Source organism: Henckelia pumila, chromosome 2 (genome assembly GCF_033568475.1).
Source record: "Henckelia pumila isolate YLH828 chromosome 2, ASM3356847v2, whole genome shotgun sequence".
NCBI classification, from domain to species: domain Eukaryota; kingdom Viridiplantae; phylum Streptophyta; class Magnoliopsida; order Lamiales; family Gesneriaceae; genus Henckelia; species Henckelia pumila.
Genome location: NC_133121.1, coordinates 117,823,801 through 117,845,970, shown reverse-complemented (window position 1 = coordinate 117,845,970; position 22,170 = coordinate 117,823,801). Strand labels below are relative to the sequence as shown.

The 22,170-nt window shown below is 30.0% G+C and overlaps 2 protein-coding genes and 2 non-coding genes across 6 annotated transcripts; all 4 read right to left on the bottom strand.

Annotated features, from left to right (window-relative positions):
• Window positions 1–102: 102 nt before the first annotated feature.
• Window positions 103–2,196, bottom strand: LOC140882324 (uncharacterized). Of its 2 annotated transcripts, none has more exons than XM_073288265.1 (2): window positions 1,731–2,196; window positions 103–333 (listed from the first exon to the last, which is right to left on the bottom strand). In XM_073288265.1, exon 1 carries the CDS (start codon window positions 1,902–1,904, stop codon window positions 1,752–1,754), a length of 153 nt encoding a protein of 50 aa, XP_073144366.1. In that variant the 5' UTR covers window positions 1,905–2,196; the 3' UTR covers window positions 103–333; window positions 1,731–1,751. The 2 variants fall into 2 exon arrangements, with proteins under 2 accessions (XP_073144366.1, XP_073144364.1); XM_073288263.1 differs by having other exon boundaries at window positions 104–373; window positions 1,731–2,174.
• Window positions 2,197–2,869: 673 nt separating this feature from the next.
• On the bottom strand, window positions 2,870–9,751 carry LOC140882319 (ruBisCO large subunit-binding protein subunit beta, chloroplastic-like). 2 transcript variants are annotated; one of them, XM_073288257.1, is made up of 15 exons: window positions 7,783–9,751; window positions 7,362–7,462; window positions 6,726–6,901; window positions 6,264–6,389; window positions 5,813–5,950; window positions 5,625–5,720; window positions 5,261–5,503; window positions 4,951–5,185; window positions 4,674–4,843; window positions 4,348–4,497; window positions 4,161–4,265; window positions 3,851–3,943; window positions 3,643–3,735; window positions 3,441–3,564; window positions 2,870–3,341 (listed from the first exon to the last, which is right to left on the bottom strand). In XM_073288257.1, exons 3-15 carry the CDS (start codon window positions 6,885–6,887, stop codon window positions 3,298–3,300), a joined length of 1,779 nt encoding a protein of 592 aa, XP_073144358.1. In that variant the 5' UTR covers window positions 6,888–6,901; window positions 7,362–7,462; window positions 7,783–9,751; the 3' UTR covers window positions 2,870–3,297. The 2 variants fall into 2 exon arrangements, with proteins under 2 accessions (XP_073144358.1, XP_073144359.1); XM_073288258.1 differs by lacking the exons at window positions 7,362–7,462; window positions 7,783–9,751 and having other exon boundaries at window positions 2,871–3,341; window positions 6,726–6,946.
• On the bottom strand, window positions 8,698–8,778 carry LOC140885981 (small nucleolar RNA R160). Its single transcript, XR_012151391.1, has one exon. It is a non-coding gene; the product is annotated as a small nucleolar RNA R160 (small nucleolar RNA).
• LOC140885982 (small nucleolar RNA R160) lies at window positions 9,345–9,427 on the bottom strand. Its single transcript, XR_012151392.1, has one exon. It is a non-coding gene; the product is annotated as a small nucleolar RNA R160 (small nucleolar RNA).
• Window positions 9,752–22,170: the final 12,419 nt, after the last annotated feature.

Below are 22,170 nucleotides of genomic sequence, written 5' to 3'. Positions count from 1 at the left end.
TGGTGGGAGGTCCATTATACTTTTTCTTGTTTGTTTTGTTCAATAAGATGGGAGTTTGATAACCAAGCGTAAATGGTTTTTGACTTTTTGTTGTAAAAAATGAAAAAAGAAAGGAATTGTACGCATAGATGCAAGCAAGACATGTACTCTTACATATTTATTGTATCATTGGTGCTTGGAACCAAAATCAAACAACATGATAAAATGCAAAATCTCCTAACAGCACAAATATTATCTGGGCAGCTCACGCCTTGTGCAATCTCCAAATAACAAGTCATCTCAACGAGGACAACCATTTTATTCTCAAGAAGCCAATACAGAAGAAGCTAAATCCTAGCAGAACGCATATGAAGCAACTCCATAAATTTCTAACCTGCAAATTCTTTCAGAAATCATTGCCATAACAAATAGAAAGAAAGAGACGGTCTATCAATAGTCGCAGACGAATGGCATTGGCCAAAAGGGTTCCTGTGAATGCATTTCTTTTCTTTTTTCCATTTCTTGCTCATAATAGTATTTTCCTCGGTTTGATGAACAGTATTCATTCTTGAAAAGAAACACACAGATCATTTTTCCTAACGTTTTCCTAACATGAAGGCGTAAATGCAAATGATCCACTTTACTCTAAATCGTAAATGCAAATGATCCATTTTACTGATCTAAATCATAGAGCAACGCCTAGTAGAGGTCATGTTAAATGCCCACTTCAATGAAATAATAGAGCTAGTTCTTGACCAAATATATTATGATATCAAATTATATCTATGTAGAAAGTATCTGAAACTTAACACTAACATTAATGATTTTTATTGTTTAAAACATAAATATAGCTGCCGTTTTAGCCTAAATCTGAATTAATTCGTGTTGATGACAATATTACACTCATAGTCGAGTATAGATCTGGTCACAGCTATATTACTTCTGCTCTTAACAGGTATATACCAATTCCTGTTTATGTGTTCTATTTCCAACTTATAGTTTTAGCAGAAAGCATTTCTAGAGACTGCGGTTATTTACAAGATACTATGCAAACATATCTGAATGCAAGTAATTCCCAATGTTAACAAGGAATACCAGAAAGCACAAAGAAAATACATTCACTTATAAGTTATATGCTTCAAGAGAGAATCGAGAAAATGTTTCTGGTGGTAATTAATCGAGGTGATGGTATCAATTGTTATGTGATACCAATGAAGCATACCAAACAGCACACAGCAGCAGAAACATCGAAGTAGGGTAACTACATTAACATCCCCTAAGGCCAAATAACAACCTCTCCAAGAGCTCCAAGTTGCATCCACTTCCATTGAAATTCAAATTTGTGAATTATTTTTCTGAAAATATGTTGGTATCCATGTCTGCTACATACATACTTAGATTCAAACTACTACAGGAAACTTGTAAATTTTACATATCTTCCAAAATTTTGCTTCATAACTCAAAATTATGATAATAAAGAACTACAGAGTTCACATATTTAGGCTATTTTTCTTCTCTTGAAACACCTGTAAATCAGGCAACATAAGTTGCACTGACCGAAATTGGCAAATATAACGAAAGGAGGTCGGTAGGAAAAAAAAAAAAGAAGAAAAAAGAACAAGTGACAACGGTAAAGGCCAAAGTCAAATTGGGATAAAGTAAACAAGACCCACAAATTGAAAAATTCATATGAATTTATAATTTAAATCAAACAGAATGAAAAGAGAGAAACATCCAACGTCATTACTCACTCAAACTCATGGTCTTGATCATCAAGAAATCTCTTTGGCGTTTTGAATGAAAGCAGCAGAGCAAAGAATCGAAGCGATGAATGCGAATAAACCCAAGCCAATCATCAGAGAAACTCCAGCCACCATAAAGTCCAGCACGCATTGCACACTGAATCCCATCACCAAGAAAACCATTTCGCCCCGACTTTCTTGAATCAAATCTATTATTTGGGCTGGTTTAAGAAATCTTGTAGTACGAAAATCCAAACCGGTGGAGATACATTATATAGATGAGGATGAGGAATTGGGTTTCTGCGAGGGAAAGATTTGGTCTTGGGAAGGTCGACACATAGCCAGGTAGCTGACAATGCCGCAGTTCTCGCGGTCCAACCAAATTGTGTGAGCTCCGAATATCAAACATTTTTACGTTTTTTCCCTTTTATTATTTTTGGCCTTTTTTTGGGAAAAAAAAATTAAAAAAAAAACGAGGTTCCGCCAAGTTTGATATAGATTTAAGGGGAAACTGCTAATAAATTATTAAAAATAATTTAATATTCCTTTCAATTCTTTTTTTTTTTCCTCGATAATTTTATTTAAAAGTTTTATAACTATAAGTTTAAACGTAATAGAGTTTCAAGATAAAAGTTATAAAATTAAACAAAATAATATTTAATTTAATATATTTTAAAAAATAATTTTTTTTGGTGTCTAAACAAAAATAAGTTTTTTTTTTTATCAATTACATTATAAAAAATTAATATTTATTTTTTGATATAAAAAATAGAGTGAATGTGTTTTATTTTTTGATTATATGGTAACGCAAATGATCAACTATTTAACAATTAATGAATAGTTTGTATTCTTAAAAAAAAAAAAACTATTTAAAAATTAATGAGGTTTTTTTTAGCTATCTTTTATTGTAATTTAACATTAATTCTCCAGAATACATCCTTAATCTTAATATATGTACAGCTTGCTACCTGAATAAAAAATAAATAAATAATATTTATAACAAATTATATAACTAAATAACCTTAATTTGACATGATTTTAAAATATAATCTTCTCAATTTTTTCTTATTATTTAGTATTTGTATTTCCTTTATATTTGAAGGTCATTTTGCAAATTTTTTTTGAAAAAAGGCCATAAATCAAAAAAATTGTTTGAGTCATTTTTCGAACTATTAAAAACATATATTTATCCCTATATCCTTCTCTTCGTCTTGGGGTTTGCATCACATTACTAAAATAATACTTTCTGATTACATTCTGAATTATTCACTTATATCAGTATTACTGTATATGCGACATTTTGTGCTGATAAATTATCTTGATTGAATGCAAATATAAATTTTATAAAAATAAAAATAAAAATAAAAATAAAAATTTGAACAAATTCGAAAAGATTACCTCTTATCGTCCCAATTATATTCTATGGTAGACCAGATCAAAGGAGTTAAAATTTGATCATATAGGCCACCATTCACAATAATACTAATGCAACTGCTGCACAAGATATATCAAAAATCCTTTCTTCAAAGATCAGCAGCATCACATTGTGAAAGGCGACCACGAAAATGAAGCTCCATCATCCCCCCCTTAAAACATGCTCAATGCCAACCGGTCCGACGCCTAAATGATCAAGAAAGCTTGAACTCATCCGCGACACATGATAATCAAACATCTCTTTAACTAAAATCAAATGATGCAGAAATGAAACATGTCTGTTACCTGATGTTGGCATTGGTTTTATGGTACGTTTGGAAACTGGATCCTTGATTTCAACGACAACTGCATCGGATGTCAAAAATGTCTTGGCCACAGAGGATGCATGCTCCAAGCAACAACGAACAACCTGTTTTGCCATACGAAAGATCCCCACGGGTCGGCTCTAAGTGATATTTGAAAGGAAAAACAAAAATCTCAGTTTCACCTTAGTAGGATCCAAGATCCCAGCAGCCATCAAGTCCTCATATCTGCCATTTGCAGCATTATATCCATAACTTAAGTCACCTGATGATAGAATCTGCACCCGAAACTTCTAAAATGTTACATAATGAATTTTATTTTTTCATCGGTTCAAACTAAAGAAAATTTTATTTCATGAATAGCAGACTTATAATAGAGTGAAGTGGAGAGACCTTCTCAATGACAGTATTCCCATTTACACCAGCGTTTTTTGCGATCTGCCTCGCAGGGTATGTCAAAGCTCTTTTTACTATATCTGCTCCTATCTGCACACATATTATCAGGCCAGTGACACCAGGTCATGAACAAAGACTAAGCACGCAAAATAAAATATATTTTGCCAGAAAATCCAACCAAGGAAATAAAGAAGTACATAATAATATAGATATATATTTTGATGGAAAATCCAAACAAGTAATAAGCTTATATGATTATTTTGTTTAAAAACAAAATCAAATTCGTGAATATAAGGAAAAAAATTACTTTTTGCTCTTCATTGTCCAAGTGTTCTCTAATACTGTCGATTTTTGTAGACAGCCTTAGCAGGCAACAACCACCGCCAACTACTACTCCTTCCTCAATTGCCGCCTAGTGAAAAGAGATGCAGACTTTTAGTAACAGAACAGCTACTTGATATTCACGAAGAGATTAAGAATAAGTAGCTAGCTACCTTAGTTGCATTTAGAGCATCTTCAACTCTAAGTTGTTTATCCTTTAATTCGACAACAGTTTGTGCTCCCACCTGAAGAATTGCTATACCGCCTGATAACCTCGCTATCCTTTCACTCAATATTTTCTTTTGAAATTTTTCCACGGTATTCTGTAAAAGGAAGCCTTAGCTCTTAACCATAAACTTTAAATTTAAGGTTATCCGTATGTCAAGATTCATGAAATCAGAGAAGTATAATAAAGTAGGGCAATTTTTAGGATTTCTTGAAAGAATGTGTGGGTCGTTTGATTAATGGATTTAAGAAAGTAAAATTATAGCTGTGACACCTCAACAAGCCTTTGAATCTGAGAAACTCTCTCTTTAACAGCATCTTGAGTGCTTCCGTCCGTCACTATTAACGTAGAGTCTTTTGTTATTACGACTTTAGAAGCAGACCCCAACATATCTTTATGTGCATTTTCAAGGGTCAATCCCATTTCATCCCTGATTACCGTTCCTGTACAGGCCCAATTGAGATGCACATGAAAGTTAAGTGTGCAACACTTCGATCTTAAAGATTGATTCTCTGTTGAATCAAAATATTAAATATACTCGTCGCAATACCTCCAGTCAAGATAGCAATATCATCCAGATAATGGCTCTTCCGCTCGCCAAAGGCTGGAGCTTTAATGGCAGCTACCTTCAAAGCTCCCCTCAGTTTGTTTCGAATTACAGGTGCCAGAGCTTCTTGCTCGATTCCCTCTGCTACTATGACAATTGGGTATTTTTCTTTGACGGCATTATCCAATATCTTAAACAACTCTCTTGGATGTACAATCTTTCTGTCAACCAAAAGCAACTGCATCCACGTATATTAGATCCCACACTCATTACTTTAAAAAAATAAAGAGGGAGACGGAAAAAAGATTTTTACTTTGCAATCGCTAAATTCCACAGCCATCTTCTGCCGGTCAGTGACAAAATAAGGAGATAGGTATCCTCGATCAAACTGCATTCCTTCAACAATTTCTAGATTATTTTCAGCATAATTTCCTTTCTCTATTGTTACAACCCCGCTTCTTCCTACTTGTTGAAGAGCATTAGAAATCATATTTCCCAATGTATAATCATTTCCTGCACTAACAGCAGCAACATCAGCTAGTTCATGATCCTCAACCTGAAATATTGGGGAAACGTTATGTTTGAAAATCGCTTTGCTAAGTAATTAGTACAGATTGGGTTTCTTGTTATTACAAAATAAGTTGGAAAAACGAATAGTGATCCTTAATGCTTGATACCTCTTTGGACATCAATTTGAGTTCAGGTATGAGGGCTCTAGCCGTTTTCTCAATTCCTCGTGAGATTTGAACTGGGTTCATACCAGCTGCAATAACCTATAAATGGTCATATATTAGTTTTACAAGGCTTTCATAACTTGAGTGGAAAGGTTATTAGGTATTATATGGTCGAACTCTCAATGTTGTACCTTCACACCTTCCGCAATAAGACCCCGAGCAAGCACGATAGATGTAGTGCAGCCATCGCCAGCAAGATCATTTGTTCTAGCTCCAGCTTGTCTCACCAGTTTTACACCAACATTCTCTAGAGGATCCTCCAGCTCAATCTTTACTAGTAACCATAATATATTTAAGAGAGAAAGAAAAGCATTAATCTAAATGCGACAATTAAAACGGAGAAAGGTCATTAAATTGTAGCCGAGGATATACTAACCATTACAACTGAATCAAAGTGCAAGTTTATACCCGCACAAGAAGAAAGAATACTTAAATAAAACATAATTCTTAAAAGACATCAAACCATTATCATCAAATTTTTTACATCATGCTCTACAAAATCATACTTTCGTTGGTCCATAAAACCAATTTAAGCATGCTAAAGCTCTAACCGGAAAAGGATAGAATCCAAGGATGCAGTACCTCTTTAAGAACAGTTTCACCATCATTGACTATCTTTGGAGGTCCATACTTGTTCTGCAGCACAACATTCCTTCCCTTTGGACCCATTGTTACCCCAATCAGCTCTGCCACTTTATCCACCCCTGCCTACACAACAAACCGTTGTCAGCCAAACTGGAGCTGACAAAATAAAGTGCTAAAAGTTGAGGATTACCAAAAACATTTTATGCTACATTATTTCTATGAATTTCATACAATGTTAATGTTTGCAAAAATCAAGAAACTGGCCGACCTCCTTTTAATACCTCTCTCCCGGCCACGCACAGAGCAGGGAATTGTCGAGCGTAACACGGACGAACCCAGAATTTTTATTTCACATTTCCCCAACAATTACATGTAAAGTTGATATTTTTTCAACCTTAAACTGAAAATGAAAATCTTGATAGCGCGTTCAAAATTAAGCAATGGCAATGCAGTAATTACCAGGAGTTTTCTCGTGGCTGAACCGTCACGATTAAAGTACAGATGTTTAGCCGAAGCTGTTGCATTCAACATGGAATTATGAGGTTTCCTTACAGCTTTATTGTGTATCCGCGACTGGCTTGCGAAGCCAACCGCTGGCAATGGCCTGAGAGAACTTCCCATTCTTCAAATGAAACCTGACCGTTCAAGAATTTGGATAGTTTATGCTTTAATGGGGTGACCAAGATAACAAGTCAAGTGACGAGATATCGGAAAATATCTTTGCCAATTTGGCCCTTTAATTATTTTTATGCAAAATGTATGGAGTTATTTTGACCATGATTTCATCACACTCAACTTAAGAAAAAATATTTTTCAATTTAAATATATATCAAATCAATTATTTCAAAGATATAAATATGTAACATCGTCTTGGGAAAAAAAAATTATTCTCTTTCGTTACAATGACACACATAAGCATGATCACAAATCAAGATAATTATCTAAATTCTAAACGCTATTAGTTGCCAAAACTTATGAAATCTTTGCCATTAATTTAGTGCGTGGACACCTAGTTATATATGTCCAATCATTAATTTTTTAGGAAAAATTTTTGAAGCCCAAATGTTTTAACTTTTAAAATACCTGATGACGTACCTGATATCATAGCCATGGAAGCTAACGCCAATATGAAAAGAACTTTGTTGATGGTCATCGAAGCAGAGTTAGCGCTGGTGGAATGGAGATTTCGAGTTTATCTGTTGTGAATATATAGCGATCAAATAACTCATGAGAGTTTAATTTAAATGCTCATTCATTTGTTGTTTAGTGTTTCAGGGAGCATCAAATTTCCAAATTTATTAGGATACTTTTGGATTCATGGACCACTTTTTAACAAATTAAAGTTAAATTCTGTCAACAAATAATCAAATTAGAGTGTGTTTTAAACCGCAATGGTAGTTCACTTGCCATTCATACTAGCCAGTCAATCCATTCGGTTATTTGGGCAATATTTTGTTTTTATTTTTTACCAAATTAACTTCTAAAAATAAGTTTAGATAGGAATTTTGAAACCTACCGTATCAAACACAAATTAAAAATTGAAAAATGGGTTCCTCTTGCCTCTTAGATTAAGATGCATAGCTTCGGCGATCAACATAAATTTTGTTCCATGACCATAAATGGATAATTTTCTCCTCCGAAACAACCGAATCAGTATAAACTATTTTTTTCTAGCAAGAAAATCCATATGAAACCTTCTCACAAACCATGTAAAATAGAACTGTTTAGGTCAAAAGTATTATTTTGCATTCCAATTATATAACGGATCAACCTATCTCACACGAAACCTGCTCTATTTTTGGTTTTTTTTTAATGCTGATACAGTAGTTATATTTTTTAAAAAGACAACATGAATAAAAGTAAGCCGTGATAAATTCTATGAGCATTACTTTGAGTGCCGTGATGATAGACATTTGCTATTCAAAACACATCAGTGAAAAGATGTTCGAAGTTTTATATCTACATGGAAAATGGCTCAATAGAGTGAATCAATCTTAATATGAAACAAAGTGCTGGTGTCACAAATTATGAATTAATCACCAAGAATTTATAAAACCAACAGGGCTTCACCATCCTCCATTAGACTTCCTGCACGGCTTCTCAGTTCAAAGCCATGTATCAAATTTAATCCAAAAACATACCAAATGACATAATAAATAGCAACCAACTAATCTGATGCACACACACCAAACCAAGTACAAAGAAAAAAATGTATTATACCGTTGGTGTAGAAAAAGATGAAACACAACTGAGATTAAGGCAATAGTGTGGCAGTTTAAAAATAACAAAAGTTTCAAATGAATCTGAGTACTGTGTTGCAAAAATAGCAAATAATTATTTAGCTACACTTGAGAATCCCAAATTTTCCAAAGGTTCACTTCAATGTCTACAATTCCAAAGAGCCCCATAACAGATGAGGACCAACCGGCAAAGCAATCAGAGAACATTGAAGACCATGTATACATCTAATTCAACACATGAAATTCAGATGATACTATTTCATCATTTTGCTTTTGCTCTTTGGTCAGTTTCCCTCAACTAAAATATCACAAGGATTCACATGTCCCAACCACAACAAAATAGCATCTTGCAAGTTGCAGGGCACTAACCAAAACAAACCGGTATTGACATAGGAATAAGAAATCATATATCTCATATAAAAAAGATGGAGCCTAATTTCACTTTTGGTTATCCAAAAATGGACAACAAAGACGTAAATGCATCAAATGCAAGCAAGAATCCTCACACCTCCACGAGTTCAATCAAAAGATCACGATTTAACATACATCTGGAAATAGCTAAAAAATGCATGCAATCAGGAACACTTAACTAGTTAAACTAACATCAATAGTTAAAAATATATACAATTTGATGCCGTTTGCAACTTCGTTTCCAAGCAGATCCAAGAATTGGACAAGGTTTACCTAGTCACTATATATCCGTGAAAAGCCCTCGTTTTTTTATTAAAAAAAAAGCATAGAAGTTTATTCCATTTTTTTCAGAGGTTATTGGATACCATAAAATACATCAAACCGAGTAACAGAAAACAATTCAGAGATACAACAAATTAAGCAGCAAATCAATCAGAGAACTTTGAAGACCATAGTCAGATTTTAAAATTCCACATTGGAATTCAGACAGCTGATTCTCATCATTTTGATTTACCCTTCTACAACCAACAATTTCACCGAAATCTTCGTTTTTTAGGGATTTCTTTTGGCAAAACAAGGTTGAATCAACATTCTAATACGAACCCAACCTAATATTTTCCCAAAAGATCGAGTTTTTAGCACCGAATAAACCTTTATCGAATTTTCTTCGCAACTGCTAACTCAAAATTGCGCAGGGCTAATTGGTGCAAAAAATTTAAACAAATAGAACAAAAGCCACAATTTTTCGCGAGGAATCAATACGATTATGCCGAAAAGAAACAACTTTTAAACCTAAAACAAATCACTTATAATTTGCAAAGGGATGAATCAGGAGCTTCTGCTAGGGTTTCTGGGGGATGCACATGTACTGTGCCTTTATATATTACGGGTGGGTAAGAGATTCGGATTTGGGTCGTGATGAAGCCCTAAAAAGCGTGTTGGGCTTTGCGGCCCGGGAAAAAAACGTGTCTTACAACAATAGAAGATATGTCTCTCTTTTTGTTTAGTCAAATTGTAGATTTTGAGTCCATTTCCATTTGTTGGTGAATTTATTGTGATGGTAACATTTAGGGCCGAGTTAAAGTTAGCAGGTAACTCGTTTTTCGATAAATATTCAATTCATATATAACAATTTTTTCTCAAGAGATAAAGTATATATACTATTCATTAATGTGGATACTAGTAAGTAGCAACTCTAACTTGGATATCAAACATCGCGTAAATTATCCCCTTTTTAATATAAATAACATTTATAGAAGTTACAAATTCTGCAATAAATAAAATACTACACTTAAAAAAACAAAATATATAGAAAATACTTATTCCTAGTATGTATGTGTTTGTATTACAGTATTATTTTCTTACTAAACAAAAATTTTGTGATACAGTCTCGCGGATTAATTTTGTATGATTGGTCTCTCGATATTAATTTTTGTGTTAAAAATATTATTTTTCAGTTTATATATGGATGATGTCGACCCGTCTTACAAATAATTATAAGTGAGATCATCGGACATAAGACTTTACTTCACTTTCTAACCTACCAGTTAATTAATTCTTATTATTGTTTCTCAATCACGAAAATTGTAAAGTCCTGTGATAGGCAAGCTGATGAGGTATATATATTTCCCCTGGACGAGTACTTGCGATTAAAGTTTAAAAACTTAACAAATGAGATCAACAAAATATGCCTAAAAAGGCGCTTTTTATATATTTTTTAAAATGAAATTTATTGATTGAATTTTTTAAAAAAAATATAATTTTATTGATTGAATTAAGGAAAGAATAATGCACCTTTTTTTTCACTCAACGTGAATGGTTAGTGTAATGTGTCGTCTATCGAATACTAAATTCGCAAAATACTCGATCAAGTACAAGAAAAAAAGTGTGATTCCACGATGTTTAATCATCAGTTGGTCATATGATGAAATATAATGGATAATCAATCATACATTAGGTAGCCAAATCAAAATATGATTAACCATTTAACTGATTTGTGTCCCCTATTCTATTCATTTTGGGATAATTTGGCAGATCCTTCTTGAGAGATTGGCAAATTCTGACAAATATAGAAATATATGGTTTTCATCCGAACCACGATTAGTTGTAAATGTGTGAGTGATTAATAAATTCAACTGAAAAGATGATAAGTACAATTTTTAAATTAAACAAATCTTATGCATAATGTTTTTTAAAAATCAATAAAATTCATATCTTCCAAATAGGGCATGAATTTTTTTTTCTTATATATTAATCAAACAATAAGCTAAAACAAGAGCCTCCATATCAAGTTTCTTACCGAAAAGCCTAAACAATGACATTCATTTTCCAACATTTAATGACTTTGTTTTATATCTGTAAAAAAAAAAAAAAAAACACCAAATAGATAGTAGAAATTAAATAGTCATAAATTATTGTTTCGTCATCACTTAATATTTGTTTTGAATTTTATAAGTATTTTGAATTTAGTTATATTTTTCACACACTTTCAAAATGTTTGTTTCTACTATATACTAGGCTTAAAATTTTACACAACTTGAACTATTATTTTGACCCAAAAAAAACATTTTATTATTATTAGTTGTTGTTGTTGGTATTGTTATTCCAATAACAAAGCATTCTGGTCAATATATTTTGGTTCATCGTGATGTTTGACCACCAAACTTATATTCGCATGCAATTAAAAAAATAATTCTCCATGTTACCTTAAATATGGATTGATTTCATTTCGTACGCAGTATATTTCTAAACCTTCGTGCAAATACAATAATGAGTTTGACATAATTATTCAAACCCGAAAACGTGCTTTCGCTCTTATTGATTAAAGCTAGACCAATTCCACTTTTATCAACATAACATTTGTTAGTTCCAAGCATATATATCCACCCATTTAATTTATTTGTTATTATACAAATAGAATTAGATTGTTAGAGAGAGTAATCATTCAAGAAACAAGCTTTGATTTTTATGCAAAAAAATTGGAATTAAATTAGCTGTTTAAATGAGATCTCAAACGAGATATTTGTCGTAGAGTATTAAGTTTAGACCTCGTGTATCTTACTATTTTATTAGAATAATTATTTTTGATCATAAATGTGTGTGGACATAAATACCCTTAATTGATATTTAAAAATTATTATTTTATTTTACACTTCTTAAAAATCAACATGACCATTTTTAAACATCCAAACATATGTTCAATATCATGAATCCACAAACTCACATATTTTTAAACATGTTAAAAATTTTAAATTGTATACATTTTTAACTAAAAAACATAAACTTTACACACATACAACGTGTGTGCTCCGACGGACTTTTAGAAACCTCGAATTCCATATATAATCCATTTTCATGAACTTTCCACCATTAACAGTTGATTTACGATAAATTTTAACTTATATCATAAAAAAATAAAAAATGAAGAAGGCATTTCAGCGTTTAATTTTTATTTTTTTTTATTACGATTTTTATTGTTACTTGATAACCTTCCTAAAAAGGGAGATCCTCTTGAGTATTTTGTGGACCTTGTAATTATGATTGTACTATGTCGTGAAAATTCATGGAGTTTGTAATTATCACAATTTGCATGAGAGACATTTAAAAACTTATTTTTTTCGAGGGAACAATAGAAAACAATGATCTAAAGACTAAAATTCATTATAGATATTTAAATTTATGATAAATTAAAGGTACCCCGTCACCTAATCTTCACAACGAGGAGGTAGGTTGTTTTAGTTTTATCGTCTTTCGATTTGTACTATTTTCTTGAAGATTTTTGTTGCTGTTGTTTTGTATATGTAATAATATACACATATTTGATATTTATAGAGAGGGATTTTGTGTGTGAGTCAGTGAGTGTGTGTGTATATATATATTCAATTTATTGTTAACAAATAAACAATAACAATAATCATTGCAAACTACTAGTAAATTAATTAAAGCCAACAAATCAACACAAATTACTTCATATATCGAATTTACTTAGTATCGTTAATGATTATTATAGGTATAGTTAAATTTTTAGTCGTTGTGTAAATTTAACTTATACAGCAAATTTGGGAAGATTTCATGATTCTATGACTTAATTAATTGGGATTTCAAGTTCCGAGGCTAACAAATAATGACACACAGGAGAAAAGAAAGAGAAAGGGACAGTCCATTAACAGCTTGACAAGCTTTAATTTAACTATATAATTTAGATAATTAATACGTAACAATAAACTATGAGATTTAAGTAACAAATTTTGTTGATAATTTATTTTATAAAAATAAATTTTAATATTTTAAAATTGTCAATATCAATGGAAATTTAAACTGCTAGCAATATTATATTGGTAGTTGGTCATTCGTCACAATCAATTTTTCTTTCTCCAAAATTATGTTCAGAAAAAAACGTGAATGTGTTACATTATGATTTTAAAAAGTCTATATTGCGTGTGTTTATTGGAAAAATATAACTTATTATTTTGTGTTTACTTCTTTGTGTCATCATCATTTTTCAGAAAAAAATTTCTCCATTGTTATTATTTGGAAAATGAAAACCTTAGCTCCGAATAATTAATTGAAGAATTTATTATGGAAATCAATAAATGTGACAAAGGAATATGTACCACATTGGTCCCATATTTCTTTCAATGTTTCCCACATAATTGCTCTTACAACAGTGACTTCTTCCTTTTTTTTTTTCCTAAAAAAATTAGTTATTTAATTTATATAATAATACGATATAACTACGAGTTTTTTAAAAGCATGAACGTCCAATTCTAATCTAGCAAAAATGTATGATATGTTCAACAAATAAAGTTTATCGTCTAGGATTATAAGAGAGATGTTATTTTATAGTATTTCTATTATTTTATCGATAATTTTATTGATAAGTTTAAGCACCAATCTTCCATCTATACATACATCCAGAATTGCATAGATTGAAAATCGACATGTGATTTTTAAAATTTTAAAAGTTGTACATATAATTTAATAATTGAACCTAAAAAAAAACACAACCTACTAATTCCTTCGATAAGTCCACATCTTATGAATCAAAATTACCTCATTGAAATCGGCCTATAAATTGGGAGGTTTCATTAAATTTGGAAAAGGTAAATACAGTACCAATAGAGTAAATTTAGTTGATACAACTATAGAACAAGGACATTGCACATTTCTACTTTCTTCAATAACTTGGGAACATTTCACTCTTGCTTGTTTTGTTTCTTTATTTTTTTCCCTTTTCATTTATTTATAAATGGTTAATAATGGGAAGCCAACACCGCAGCCAATCATGGGGGAACCCGAAATCGAATCATGGACTATTTTTAAATTTATTTTTTCAAAAACAAAAATGAATAAAATGAATCAGAGAGAATATATATTACTCGTTAAAGGTAATTGATGTTGTGAAAATTGATATTTTTGAATTTTATGAATAATCAAAAAATAAATATGTAAAATAATTTATGAATCAACCATCTGAAAGCAACAAGCTACATGAGGTTGGACTTGACCAAACAAACCCTTAAAAAATTGGGAAGCTAGCTCTATTTCCAAGGGCAAAGGGAAGATATAATAATATTGTAAAGCAAATGTTAAATATGAAAAAAGGAGAGGAGGTGTCAGATTGATATTAACATATCATTATGTCTAAAATTTAAATACTTACCCAAAGTAAACCAACAAAAGTAAAGTTAATTGCAATAAAGCTGTTAACTTCATTTACATGCATGCCTTCAAGGTACAAATCATGAATCTTACAAGTAAAGTATAAATTACATTATTAAGGTTAAAAATTGTTCTCACCGTGAGATTATAATATAGTTAACCACGAAAAAGATCACATTGTTTTACAACATGTACCGCAATAATACCTTCTACTAGTAGGGCAATAGAATAATTGAGGCTATCAACATTATATGCAAGTCTATATCCGTATTTTTACACGGATCAAAAAATTTATTGAAAAAACGAATTTATCATTTTATTCCTATTTAATACGGTTTTCAAAATAATGTAACAAAATTATTGAAAGCAACTAATGTATTTAATTAAAGAAGTAGATTGGTAAAATAATATAGATATTAAATATAAACAATGAATTATATATCTATATATATATATATATATATATATAAAAGCATAAAAGTCTGCTAAAAATAGTTTTCCGCCCAAAAGTAATTTCTATAAATAGTAAAGATATTATCATTAATCATTAAATTTAAAAATAAGATATGATTAAATTTAAAATTATAGATAGAGATAATATTGAAGATTAAAAAAATAATATTATGAGTGATAAAATATTTGATCTAAAAATTTTAAAAAATATATAAAAATACGATTTAATTTTAAAAAATTAAATTACTATTTATAGTGATAAAACAAAATTTAATTTTTTTAAATAATGTGGTTGTTTTGTATATCTATCTATATATCAATGCATAAGAGCAGAAAATTATGCTAAAAATATAAACCAACATTATCCAACTAAAAATTTGGTTCTAAAGAGAGTATAGACATTAGCATTATATTTAAAAATACAAATAAATATATGACTGAATTTCAAATTATAGATAAATAAAATATTGAAGATTTAAGAAAAAAAATATGAGAGTTTTAGATTATTTTATCTAAAAATTTTAAATTAAAGATAAAAATACAATTGAATTTACAAAAAATTTCAAATAGTTTTTTTCGTGATCAAACAAAAATTAATTTTTTTTCTTTTAATAATGCAGTTGTTTTGCCTGTATACTTATATATGTACGCTACAGATATTCAAAAAAAAATAAAGATGATTTAATAAGTGATAGATTATTTTATCCAAAAAATTTTAAATATAGACAAAAATACGATTGATTTTTTTAAAAATAAAATAGCATTTTTCCTAATTAAAAAAATTTAGTTTTAGTTTTTAAGAGCTGATTATTTTACCAAGCAGTATACACATATAGTAGAGATTAAAAAAATGATATTATTAGTGATAAACTATATGATCTAAAATTTTTAAAATAAAGATAAAATTAAATTAAATTTTGAAAAAACTAATTGTATTTTTACTATATGTATGGTTTATAATCAATTTTTAGGTTGTATTTGGATTGAGTCATTTGAAATCAGGGATTTGAAAAGTCAAATATAATTGAATTATACAAAATTATCCTTTATTTTCGTAATCATGAATTAGCTCATAAAAAAACCACAACAAACTATTCACACTTACAATTATGTGCAAATTCAATTTATAAATAGTTAATTTAGCTATTCAAAATTAAACTAAAACAAAATAATTTTAAAAAATTGTGCTTTCAATACATGAATTTTCAATCCCTACATGAAATTAACAACAAATATTAATTAACATCTAACATGAAATTAAAATTTAATTGAACGCCTCATAAATCAAATTTTAGCATAACCAGAGACAGAGAAAAAATATCCCAAACAACTCAATCTAAGGACTCGGTGCTAGGAAAATCGTGATCACGGAAGGGCAATGTGGAACGATGATCAACGACAAACAACACTAGAGTAAGAGATGATGAACGGAGCAAATAATAAATATTGGATAAATAAATTCCTTAGAAAATAATAAAATTTTAAATATTAAAAGATAATTTGAAAAAGTAAAATATTAAAATAATATATTTTTTAAAAATATGGTGTAACAATTTTTTTTTATAAAAACATCTTAAAAATATCAAATAGCTTATTTAAAGCGTTTAAAACGATTTTCTAATAGTTTTCCAAACAAATTTACAAATTTTATAAACTCTTTCAAACATCCCTCCAGCCACAATGAATTTAAATTGATTTAAATACTCTAAGGATTTGAAATCTATTGTGACTAGCTTATTATAGTGTAATAAATATCAAGATGAATTTTATTTTATTTTTTAAAGATATCTAAACAATGAAGATACATTTATATTGGTAGATCTCAAATCATTTAATCAAATTCAGCCTTAATTTATTTGTATTTTAATTATTTATTCAAACACTCATATTTACTAATTTTTTCAAAAATTACATAAAAATAACACTCTGTGCATTTTCCGCCAAAACATACATACTATAAATGAAAATTATGGATGAAATTTTGTTAAAACTATAGATAATGTTTTCGGTTCAAATAATAATAATAATATGATGATTAAGGTTATAGATAATGTATTCGGTTCAAATAATACTAATAATATTTTTGGTTAAATTTGTAAAAATAAATTTATATTTACTACTTTTATCAATGTTTGTTTTTTAATTTCAATTGATTTATTGTGTCCATATACAAATTAATCTTACCAAAAATATCGTAAATAATTTAAATATCGTGTATATATATGTCAAATTAATAATAAAAAACTTACGACAAAACCGAAAACATTTATATATGCTTGCATATAGTTTTCATAAATGATATATATATATATATATATATATATATATATATTTGTGTGTTATAGTTTAATATGATAATTTTTGCTAATTTTTTATGCCTATATATATGCAAAATTTTCCATTAATTACTAGCAACATTGGCACACACGTGTGTAACAAAAAATGTGATAAATGCGTTTGTGCTTAATTTAAACATATTTGATATAGTGTTTCAAAAATTGAGTTAGTTTTGGTTTTCTCTTTTTGTTTTGCATAAGAAGGAGAAATATAATGCTAAATAATAGAAGAGAGAAAAAATAACTGCATATACAAAGAAAATGGATGTGGAAAGTTATTTTTTGAAATGTGGATTTTACCGATAAATATTATCTACTTTTCCATTGTTTTTTTTCTGTAAAATATATAGTAAGGAATTATTTAAAAATTAGAAAAGGCTATACCAACCTACCCAAAAAAATTAGTATGAGACTCACATCTTTAATATAATAGTAAGAGATATTCACCTACCAAATATAAAATTAATTTTAAAACTTTCCAAATTCATATTGAGATTGAAATTAAAAACATTGAAAATATAAAATAACTTTAAATATATGCATCGATTATAATATTTCATTAATTTTTTTATTTTAGGTTTATCGATTGTTTTCTTATTATTATTATTATTATTTAATTGATGTATTTTTTTAAAAAATAATAACATTCATAATTATTTCTCATATATTTATGTGAATATATTGGTTTTGAAATAATATTAAACAAAATAATATTAATATATTTGCATGTGTGAATCGTGATCAGCATATACATGTTATCAATAATAACTACCAGCTATACAACAAATAATAACAAAATTATAATAAATAATTTGATCCGTCTTTAAGAATTTTTATAATTCATTAAATAAAATAAGTTTTATCAATAAAATTTATATTTGAAATATTATTAATTTAATTTCAGTCAATTATGTACGTGTGTAAAAATTCTCATTAATTGTATATATATGATAATTTTCGGTTCAAAATTTGATATTTGATTGGATATTTCAAATTTTAAAATTTTATTGATTGTTTCAATATTTTAGGTTTCAAATTTTTTTATATCATGATTTTTTGTTCAAAATTTATCCGATGTTTCAAAATTTTTAAATTTTTGATTCAAAATTTGAAAATTTTTAATGTACCAATGTACGGTTCAAAATTTGAAATTTGATCGTATATTATCGCTATTTTTTTATTTCAGTTAAATTTTATGTTCATATATATATGTGAAAATTTTCATAAATGTTATATATGATAATATACCAATTTTTTGTTCAAATTTGAAATTTGATTGGATGTTAGTATGTTATCAATACTTTATAATTTTAATTAATTTTTGGTCAAATATGTAAAAAAAAAAAATTGTAAATTTTATATATAATAATGTACCAATTTTCGGTTTAAACATTGAAATTTCAAAGGATGCTATAAATACTTTATAATTTCTTCTAATTTTTTTGTAACCGTGTATATGTGTAAATTTCGATAAATATTATATATGACGATATAACAATTTTCAACTTAAAAAAATGAAATTTGATCGGAAGTTATTGTTACTTTTAGTTTTAGTTAAATTTTTTATGTCTATGTATATTTGAAAATTTTCATAAATGCAATATATGATGCAGTACCAATTTTTTATTCAAATTTTAAATTTAACAATATATTATCAATATTTTTAAATTTAATTTCAATTTTTTGTTGTGTACATATATGAAAATTTTCATAAATACTATATATATTATAATGTATCAATTTTTTTGTTTCAAAATTAAAAATTTGATAGAAAGTTATCACGAATTCTTAATTCTGGTTGACTTTTTGTGTTATATATATGTAAAAAATTTCAAAAATGTTATTTATAATAATGTATCAATTTCGATTAAAAATTTGATTATATATCATTATTTTTCAATTAATTTCTGTTAATTTTTTTTTTGCCCCTATATATGTTAAAATTTGCATAAATGCTATAAATGATAATTAGGTTTTGCTTAAGATAATCAATATTATGGCTGGACCCACCTGAAAAATATAGAATGTATTAAAATATATACAACGATGTATCATTTTATTCAATTTATGTTATTATTTTGAGTGTTGTATGACTTTTATATGTTTAGTTCTCACTAATATTTATCATATTAAATATATAAAAAAAATTTATATAATATTACATTTTTGAATTTTTAAAAGAGTATCGTTATGAATGTTTGGTATATTGATTGTTAGTAAATCAATTTTATATGTATATTAATTATAAACTTGATATAAATTTTTTATGATATATATTCTAAAAAAGTAATAATAATTTTTATTTATTAAAATATTAATACTCCGTGCATCGCACGGGGTGAAATACTAGTTTGATATAAATGCAAAAAAAATGTAGTGAGTATTTAATTTTTTAAAAAATTATACGCGATATAAAAAATTTAAATGTGGGTTGCCAAATGCGTTTCTATTTCTATTTATATATAAAAAAAGAATTTAAATCTTAAGAGGACCGACATCCGCCAAACCGACCGCCCTTGCCTCCCCATCGCTTCCAACTCTCATAAAATGCTAATCACTTAACTCGTCAAGAGACTTTTGGAAATCCTCATGTTATTGTATTTTGAAAATCAAAATTGAACATTTTAAAAAGTTGTAAACAAAATTATGTTGTCCTTGATTTTTTTCAAAAAAATAAAAAATTGACGTATAATCAACGGTTGTACTTTTATGATATACATTAGGTAAATTTTCAATTTTCGCGTAATTGTCAACCATGGATAAACTATCTAGACAAGCCACATACTCGACTGAAAAAAGTGTTAGGAATCAAACTCATGATTATTTGACTTTTATTTATTGTTATGTGACAATTATAAGAGAAAAAATTGAATTTTTTATAAATGTTAATTCGACACTTTTAATCTACTGGAGACTTCAAAACTGAATATAATGGTTTCACAACACAATTAGAAATGATATACAATATTTTGACATTAATTAAGAAACTTTTCAAATTTTTATCTTTTTCTTTTCTGATGTGTTTATCACAAAATGACTACCCGGGGATAGGTAAATTCCCGAGCGGAAAAGGTAAGTGAAGATACAAAATATACGAATATCTTGTCCGTTTTTTTTTAGTCTCCTCTGCCTTTGCCCCCCAGAATGGGCTTTTATACTCGCCCACCCGGGACCTCAATGATTACTGGGTATGACCTTACTGACAACTTTTAGGGTGATAAGATGGTTATCACGTGTGATTTAGACCCCCATAATTTCCGGACAGAGCCCATTCCTTTGGCTCGTGTTTAGTAATGATTGGATTTGTGATTTGACCATGACATACTTCAAATAGACGTGGCCATTTTCTGGCCCTAAAAATAAAAAGGCCGGGGCCCCACTGGTGCTCCTTTCCTTTCCTAATTTCCGAAGGCTTACTCCGGGAGGTTCTAGCTCCCAGGCCCCTTTCGATCTCCTGTGTCGGTCCGAATGCTAAGACCTACCGGGTTAAGCCTTTCTTACAGATCCCAGGTTACTACCCCCCAGTCCCGGGTTCTCTAACATGTCGTAGTTACACCATCTTTTCGGGTCCAATCCACCCGGGGTATCGTCATCCCGGGTATGTGATATTATCACACTTTCTAAAGATAGTCGGGCTAGGACCTGCTCCGCTGTCCCGAGAGGCCAATACCATCTTTTCGGGTCCAATCCACCCGGGGTATCGTCCCGGGTATGTGATATCATCACACTTCCTAAAGATAGTCGGGCTAGGACCTGCTCCGCTGTCCCGAGAGGCCAATACCATCTTTCCGGGTCCAATCCACCCGGGGTATCGTCCCGGGTATGTGATATCATCACACTTCCTAAAGATAGTCGGGCTAGGACCTGCTCCGCTGTCCCGAGAGGCCAATACCATCTTTTCGGGTCCAATAAACCCGGGGTATCGTCATCCCGGGTCCTATCTCCCGAGGTATCTACCCGGGAGTCGCTACCCTTACGTCAGCCCTAGACGCTTCGTAGTGCGTCTGTCAGAGAATTTGTCAGACGTTGCTTCAGCTTCTTGAGCACGCTTTGCGTATCTCTGCCGTTTATTTCAAAATACACGGCTCAGATTATTTTGGCCCCCTTTTGGTATTTAATCCTTCGCAACCCTTCCTTCTTCTGCTCATCGTCTTTCTTCTCGAACTCATTACCCTTTGGCTTTCAGCGACTGTGCTTTCAATTTCGTTGTCCGCTTCCCTGCATCCCTTATTTGCTTTAATTCTGTAAGTTTTATTTCAATGTCTACAGGTACCTCATCTACCTCTGGAGCGAACGCCAAAGGCTCGCACAGAGACGAGGAGCCAAGCGGTAGCTCGAGCGATGCTCGCTCCGCTTTTGCGCTGCTTTCCCGACCCTCTTCTTTTAAGCCAGCTTCCCGATTCCCGACGAAGCCCTCCGCTGCTTCTTCCTCTCGCCCCAAAGGAAAAGGCAAACAAAAAGTGAAGAACCCAAAACCCCTATCTTCTGTGCCCTCTTCCTTGGGTTGGTACACTTACCTTCCTAGCACCCTCTTCTAAGGGGCCGCGGAGGAACTTCGTGGCTCAGGGGAAATCCCTTTGTCATATTCCTTATTCCGTCCTCTACCTGGGAGTACTCCTGATACTCCTCCCCACGGTTGCTACACATTTTTCCGAGACCAGATTCGGAGTGGCATTCGATTTCCCATTCCTCCTTTCTACCTAGATGTTGCCGACTTCTTTCACGTTCCTATTAATCAATTCCACCCGAACTCTTTCCGAATAATGGCCTCGACCTATATCCTTTTTAAAATGCACAATTTAG